This window comes from Pteropus vampyrus, unplaced genomic scaffold (assembly GCF_000151845.1).
Source record: "Pteropus vampyrus isolate Shadow unplaced genomic scaffold, Pvam_2.0 Scaffold21, whole genome shotgun sequence".
Classification (NCBI taxonomy): Eukaryota; Metazoa; Chordata; class Mammalia; order Chiroptera; family Pteropodidae; genus Pteropus; species Pteropus vampyrus.
This window is the reverse complement of record NW_011888802.1, coordinates 13,105,305-13,113,477: the sequence shown is the minus strand read 5'-3', so window position 1 is coordinate 13,113,477 and position 8,173 is coordinate 13,105,305. Positions and strand designations below refer to the sequence as shown.

The 8,173-nt window shown below is 30.6% G+C and overlaps 1 protein-coding gene across 2 annotated transcripts in view; it reads left to right on the top strand.

The window, feature by feature from the left end:
- The window catches only part of UGGT2 (UDP-glucose glycoprotein glucosyltransferase 2), a 150,078-nt gene that overhangs the window by 35,106 nt on the left and 106,799 nt on the right, over window positions 1-8,173 (top strand). For both annotated transcript variants that reach the window (XM_023528008.1, XM_023528007.1), the window contains exons 8-10: window positions 383-483; window positions 4,276-4,375; window positions 6,514-6,574. In XM_023528008.1, the coding sequence (XP_023383776.1) occupies window positions 383-483; window positions 4,276-4,375; window positions 6,514-6,574 (262 nt within the window). The remainder of the gene's footprint in view (window positions 1-382; window positions 484-4,275; window positions 4,376-6,513; window positions 6,575-8,173) is intronic.

Below are 8,173 nucleotides of genomic sequence, written 5' to 3'. Positions count from 1 at the left end.
CCTCATTCTTTTTCTCAGGATGGTTTTGGCAATTCGGGGTCTTTTGTGCTTCCATACAAATCTGATGGTTTTTTGTTCTGTTTCTTTACAAAAAAAAAAAAGCCAATGGGATTTTGATGGGAATTGCATTAAATCTGTATAATGCTTTAGGTAATATGGTCATTTTAACTATGTTGATGCTTCTAATCCAAGAACACAGAATATCTTTCTATTCTATCTTCTTCAATTTCTTTTAATGGGATCTTATAGTTTTCATTATGATTTATTATCTTAGTGATGAACAATTAGTTTGTATCTAATTTTTTGGAAGAGTTAATTTCAAAAAAATATAATAATTTGTAGTATGCTATGATAATTAACATTACTTAATATTTTAATGCAGAGAGAGGTATTCAGACCTTAGAGATAATCTGACAGCATTCCAAAAATACCTGATTGAGAGTAACAAAGAAATGATGCCTTTGAAAGTCTGGGAATTACAAGGTATAGTATTTTGGTCTTCTTTAACACAGCATTTTTGGTAATCTCTGTTTTGTTAAATAAAGTTTTATATAACATGTAAATTATTTTTATAGACAATAATAATTATGACAAATAATATAAATTATTACATTACTTCTTGTGGAAATAAATATTTAATTAAAAGGTTATTCATCAAGCAAACCATATTTTTGTTTGTATGACTTAAAATTAAACAAAGTGTAGTTATTTGATATTATGTCATCATTTTAAAAGTATACATTGATTTTATCTTATAGGTTCATCTGAAGTGTTAAATCACATTTCAGGGAATCTCTAACACTGATTAAAAACCCTAACATGTAGAAATCAGAAGTAAATCTTAGTTTTATTCTACATAAGAATTTGATCTTAATAGACCATTGCATGTTTCACTGCTAGCTAGCTTAGAACAGCTTCTGTGCTGGCATCCTATAAGCAGATACTTTGTGATCAAACTTTAGTTTGGATTGAACTATAGATCCTTTTTAGTTTGTAATTTTTTTTTATTATTTATAATTTTTAGTAGGTCATGGGGACATGTTTTTCTGTGAAATGCATAATATCACATATTAAATCTTTAAATATAACAGCTAATTGAGATATAACTGACATGCTATACAATTCACCCATTCAAAGTATGCCATTCAGTGGTTTTAGTATATTTTCAGAGTTTTTTAACTATCACAGTAGTCAATTTTAGAGTATATTAATCACCCCAAAAAGAAGGTAATGCACCCATTAACTGTCACTCCTCATTTCTCCCCAACTCCTCCAGCTGTAGGCAAACACCAGTCTACTTTCTTCTTCAAAATGTTTTCCAAGAGACCTATAATTTAGAAAATTTTAAGCAATAGGGTGCTTTTGAAAGCTTCTAAGCGAAGAACATGCATAGTCAGCTTAGTTTTAATTAACCTTCCTAGTGTTTGTGTAAAATAGATTGAATGGACTAAGAACAGAAAATCTAATTAAGATATGGAAGTAATATAATGAGAGATTGAACTATGACTACGGTAGAGGCATAGAAAGGAAGGCTGAACTTGGCAGATATTTAGGACATAAAAGGAGTCAAAGATGGCTTTAAGATTTCCAGCTCTGAGCCTCAGTAGAGAGAATATAAAACGTGTAAGTGGGTTTTGGGGTTGAATATGGGGCCCAGAAATAAGGAAACGATATTAAAAAGTTTGACTTAAAGTGATTGTGACATTTCCAGATGACAGGGGCCAATAGCGGGGTAAATATAAAGACCTTAAGCTGAAGGGAGAGGATTTAAAAAGTTGATAATCGTAGCATAGTTTTTAAAAAGGAGAGGCGTGCTGACAAAGTGTAGGGTGCCCAAATCAATGTGTGAGGGAGGATGCTGTGGTACTCATCCATGTGTGGACAGTAGAGCCCATGAAGAATACATAGTGGAATGACGAGAAATGGAAGAATACATCATAGATGCTAAGGGAAATAGATTTTCAAGACAGAAAATGATACCTTCTCCTTTTTCTATTGTTTGAACAAATATTTACTAAATGTCTATTAGGTGTCTTCATGTCCTTACATTATGGTTTTATAATATTTGGCTGAGACTTACAGTAGGAAATATATTTTACATCAAGATTCATAAAGTATATAATGTATGAATACATACATAGGTAGGCTCAAAACTAAAAAGAGCTTCAGCATACAGTATGTATGCTTACTACATTTTACTGTGACAAAACTTTATTTTATTCTACCCTATTAGGAAAAAAAACCCTTCCCATCACTCATTAATCTGACTTCAGATTAATAACTAATGGGTTCCAGCTGACATTTTGAAAAACATTAAATTCTGAAAATGACGAGCTAGATCTTAGATAAACATAAATCATTTTAAAAACCAATATAAAAATGACCATTTTAAGTACTTCAAAGTAAAGGTACATAGATTAAGAAGGGTATGTGCCAGGAAGATCCCAGCTGGTGAGGTAGGGGGAGCGAAGGAGGAACAGAAAGGGAGTGTTCCTATAGAAGCAGTGATTGAATTGAGATTTCAGGAGGGTTTGAAATAAATTTGAGGGTGGGTTATTTGGAGAGAATATCAAAGACCTTTTTGAGAGGTTAGATATAGAGTGCAAGGGAAAAAGAGATAATAAGAACAACAACTAGATTCATGGTTTGCCTAACTGGATGAACAGTAGTAGTATTTATTGAAAAGGGAAGGCTAAAGAGGACCAGATTTGGGCAAAGATGGGGGCAGGAATATCACAAATTTATTATTAAACATGCTGCTTATAAAGTATCCAAGTAGTAAAACCGAAAAGGCAGTTAAATAGGGGGATCTAGATTTCAGAGGCAAACTGTAGAACTTAAATAACAATTTAGTCATCTAGATATGGAACAATTTAGAAAAAATTGTTAATGTTAATAGAAACTGATAATATATCCCTTATTTGCCCTCTGATTTCATGTGAATTTTCAGGAGCTTTCAATTAAATTACATGCAAAAAATTGGTCATATGAGGAAGAATTACATTCATATTATAAAAAGTTTTAAAAGACCAATTGTGGTGTCAAACCTGGGTAAAGGTAGTTGTGCATGACCATAATACCAATGGTGATTGACAATGATAAAAATGTTAGCCAATTCTATATTGCATTTGGCACAGTAATAAGCTCTTTATATGCATTATACTAATTAATTTTTAAAAACTCATAAGATAGAAATCCCATTCTTCCAGATTAGGAAACTAAGACATGGACACACAGAATTATTAGTCCAAAGTTATAAAACTGATAAAACAGTAATCGGGCCTAGCTAAAATAAGCATGTCTGCCTCATTTTAAATTCTTTCTTTACTATTATAGTGTACTGTTTTTGAGTATAACATTGTGCAGCCAAATGCCGTTAGGCAACATCTTTGATCACATACTTTCCTCAAAAGAAATACTCTTTTAAAAGCTGTTATACCATATCAGTCATATAAGTAATAACTCAAGTTTTCTCACTAAAACACATATTTCTAAATATATAACACCAGTTAAAAATTATGTTGCTTAAAAATGCCTAAGAATAGCAATGCAATAATAAGAAACGTAACATAAAGGACCTTATTTGTTATTTTACTGTTCATTCACTTATTCATCAGTATTTGTTAAACACTTACTTACGTAATCAGGTACTCGTGTGTGTGTGTGTGTGTGTGTGTCTGTGTGTGTGAACATTTAAGTTCTACCTTCTAAGATATCGAAGACTGACTACAATAAGCTACACATATTTTTCTTTCCATAAAGCTGTTATTTCAGCTTAAATAATGGTAAGCTTAGGATTTTATTTTTATTGAGGTATAAAGGTGGAACAATACTGAAAGAGAAAGTGAATGTTTCATATTTACTGAGTTAAACACATTTAGTCTTTAAAGTTCTTTTCAGAATTGGCTTTTCAAACTCTTTTCCTTCCTCTCGTTATTTTTTTCCCAAAACTTTTCCTTGCCTGTTTCCTTTAGCATAAATATAGAATAGTTTTGTGTCAGCATTTCTTTTCATATATCTCTTTTTCAAGTTATAATGTAATTTGTAGAAAACAAATGTTATTAAATTATAATTATTTACAAAAGTGTAAAACTTACCTTAATTGATAATAAGTACTGCTTTTTGTTTAAAACTTGAAAAATGCTAAATACGAGTGTTAATATGTCTATAAATATATGGCAGAAAGGGTTGAGTAAATTATTAAAATTACATGGAAATGTCTATAAAGGTCTGCTAGGTTATGCTAGATTCCTTAATGATATTTTTTCCTTCCAGATCTTAGTTTTCAAGCAGCTTCTCAAATAATGTCCACTCCAGTTTATGATGCCATAAAATTAATGAAAGACATTTCACAGAACTTCCCCATAAAAGCCAGGTATAGTAAAGTTTATTGGTTTGATTATAGCCAGAACTCTTTCTGTTAAATAAATTTTATGAAAATAGCTGATTTTATTTAATGATGTCAATTAATTGTAGTATATATAGTGTTTATGAAATCAAGGCCATTCTTCATTAGATATGTTGTTTTGTTTTTTTTTATCAGAGCACAATATTGACTTTTACATGCTTGTATATACATACTACAAAATCGAACTCTTGAATTAGAGGCAAATGGAAAGAAAAAAATAACTCATTTAAAATGTATAAGTATAAACAATGAGACATAATAATCCAAGAAAAACTTGTTTATGCAATAAGTAAAAATGGAATTTTTTTTTCGTCCCCTGTGGGAGATGATGAAAAGTATTATTCTAAATAGATCTGTGCCCAGAGGATGGCCAAATCATCATCTTGTTCTTTCAGATTCTAAATAATTAGTAATGTCTTAATTATATGGAATATTTTGTAGAATACATTTTTGCCAATAGGATATCTGATTGAACCACTTTCAGAAATATTAATGTTACATTTAACACATCTCCCAGTTCAACAGATAATACTTTTGCATATCTTAAGGTAACCAATACATACAGTTCAGGTAACCATGTATTATAAGGATTGACAAAATAACAAGACTTTGATGCATTTGTATTTGGGTTAGTAATGATGGAATATAAAATTATATGCAATCAGTGAAATATAAAATAAGTTAGCTATATCAAAGGCTATTAACAGTAGTGTTTTATCAAGAGGATTTGAAGAGCATCTTTGTGATCTCAGCATTCCTTCTTAAGCAGTGGATGATTGCTAAGCCTCTCAAACACTATTTGTCTCAAACACTATTTTGTACATTTATCCATAGTACAACTTACTGAATGTTAAATCTAGGTATTCTTTACCTTTGTAAAATAAATTGTACATAGCTGTCCACAAGATACCAAGAACTTTTTCATGGTACCCTGAAAATAGGTTTGTCACCTTGTTTACAGCTTAAGAATGAATATATTGATGTGACTCAGTCAACTTTAAACAGTTGAGAATTTGAGAAGTCAGTATTTATATTCTAAAACATGAAATATGTGTGTATAAATATTGTGTTTAGCCACACTGCTGTTAATTAACAGTAGCTTTTGAAATTACTAGATCAAATACAAATAAAGTCAAATAATTTGAGTTTTAACAAGACATTTTCACTCTCTGACAGCCGTTACATCTATTCAGGGGTTCTGTTGCTAACCTATATTCTTAATTTGTGGTTGTTCATTAAAAAAATTTGCCAACTATGCTAATGCTGATAATGGCTAAATTATAGACGAGCATATATACTCTAAAACCACTCGCTAGACTGTAAATGTTTGTTGAAATGAAATATTTGCTAAATGAATGAAAAATTTTATTATCAAATTTTAAGTTGTAATTTCTCTCAAATGCTGTCAAATTTTTGGAGATGACACTTATTGTGAGTTGTTTTAAGATATACCTCTCTGATTTTCACTTAAAGCAGAAGTTCACATTAATAATTTTTTAATTTTTAAATCATTTTCTTTTATGCATAAATTGACGGATACGTAGTTAATTAAGCATTCTTAGGAATTATCAAGTCAAATAATACACTTATTTTTAAAATTTCTTCTCTTTAAATTATAAGGGAATTATAAGCTCTTCAAGAGTGAACATGTAAAGTCAGTATTATCAGTATTTTAGAACTTATGTACTCTGGTAAAGATTCCAGGTTAACTCAAATTCTTCATGTACAAATATTCTGAAACTTATCAGTTTGTATTGACACATATGACATCGGTAATTCCATATACAATTTCTCTGGGAAAAACAACACAAAATAGCATTTCAAGCAAGTAATTTTGAAAAATAAGTATCTAGTAGTAAGCAAGGTCTGACAGTACTTAATGTATACAGTTAGTGCACAGGAATTTTCGACAGTCTTTATTCCACTTGACTCAGATACCTTTGTCAAATGAAAGACATAGTGCCACTTGTGAAATAGGCTATATAGTAATGTCATGATGCCTTTAGAGTTTTTAGTGTCTTACAAAAAGTATTGTATTACATTGAATTCTAGATTAGTCCTAAACATTTAAGGAAGAGGAATTATATCAATATTTACTTTCCCAGATCACTAACTAGAATTGCTGTCAATCAACATCTGAGGAAGGAAATACAGGAAAATCAAAAGGTTTGTTTGAATTCCTTTTTTAAAAAATTTACTTCACTAATATTACTGTTTCAGACTTTGGATCCTCAATTTTCATACAAAATATAAAAGGTTAATTTGTATTTTTTCATTATTTAAACAATGCATGTTTTTCCATTTTTGTATTGCCTACTTTAGATAGCATACAGTCTGTGATTCTAGCCAATCTTACTAAACTACCATTCAATTGTGTCCTATATGCTATAGGATTCCAGTAATGGTCTACTGGTCTAAAACTTAACTTGGTCCTCCTAAGTTTTTAAGCAAAACTAATTATTAGAAACAATAATTAACTCATAGCCTTTTTCTTACCTATGAAGAAGTAGATGCATAGTTTATTGGGCATGGGTGCTACGAATCATAACATATCATCCCTGCCTGGGATGTTCTTTGTGACCACCTAATAAATTCTTGTTTTTCCTTCAAAATTAAGTTGTAGCATACTCTTTTCTGTAATTTTTATGATTGCTCTTACCATTCTTTGAGCATAATGGATTGTTTTCTTATACAAGAATTATTGTATTTATTTGTCTGAATAATGCCACAATATTTCCTCTTTAACCTCATAAAATCTCTCAACCTCTGGATCCAAAATCACCACATAGAACAACACCCTGTTCTGCTGTCGAAGAACACCCACTTTGGATGTTAAATGAGTAAAATAAATTGGATTGTGTAAAGCCACTGATACTCTGGTATTCCTTTTTCTTCCTTTTTCTTTCCCACCCCTTTTTGAATTGCAGGTGGCATTCTTCAGACAAATAAATACAGAAACTGTTGCATAAGAAAACAGTCATTCAGAAAATATGACTATGCTGAAGTTGTATAAATGAATTTGGGTTTGGTTTTATTCAGGAAACAACTGTTGTAACTCCAAAGTACAGCTAATTTCTCTTTGAAATTAATAATTCTTGTTGTTTTGCTCAGAGGTCAGCCAGAATCTACTTTTGGTGATTTGAAAATAAATGTCAATCCAATGTGTGTGTCTTGTTTACTGTAAGAGCTGTTAAATTATGTTCCATGACATTTCTTGTTTGTTTAGGGGGGGAAACGGGGATATGTTCAGGGAGTCTGGTAACTTTTTTTTTTCTTCAGTGTGAAACATTATTTTAATTACATAGTTACATTAAAAAACCAGATGAGATATTTAAATACAGAATTTAAAGGATTATACCTAATCCAAATAAAAATTCACACTTTTTCTAATTATGTCAACAAATTACTTAAAATGTAGGAGAATTTTACAGATTCTAGAGAAATTCCCTAGATTAGAATAACCTCCAAAAATTCCTCTGTAAAACATCTTTTTTTCACATCCTGAAAAAAATCCTTCCTATATTAAGATTTACATCTGATTTGACTTCAACTTTTCAATTCAGAATGCATATAGTTTTGGCTTAGGGATCTCCATACGTGTTTATAAACCAATTCACCATTATAAAGCTCAACCCGTCTTCTGAGATCCAATCAATTGAAAAGTTTTAGCTTCAGGTAATGTCTCAACTCCATGGATTGTTAAAGGGATACATTGCAATAACGATGTTCTCTCTTTGAGTAAAGTCAGATTTCTCCATGGGGATT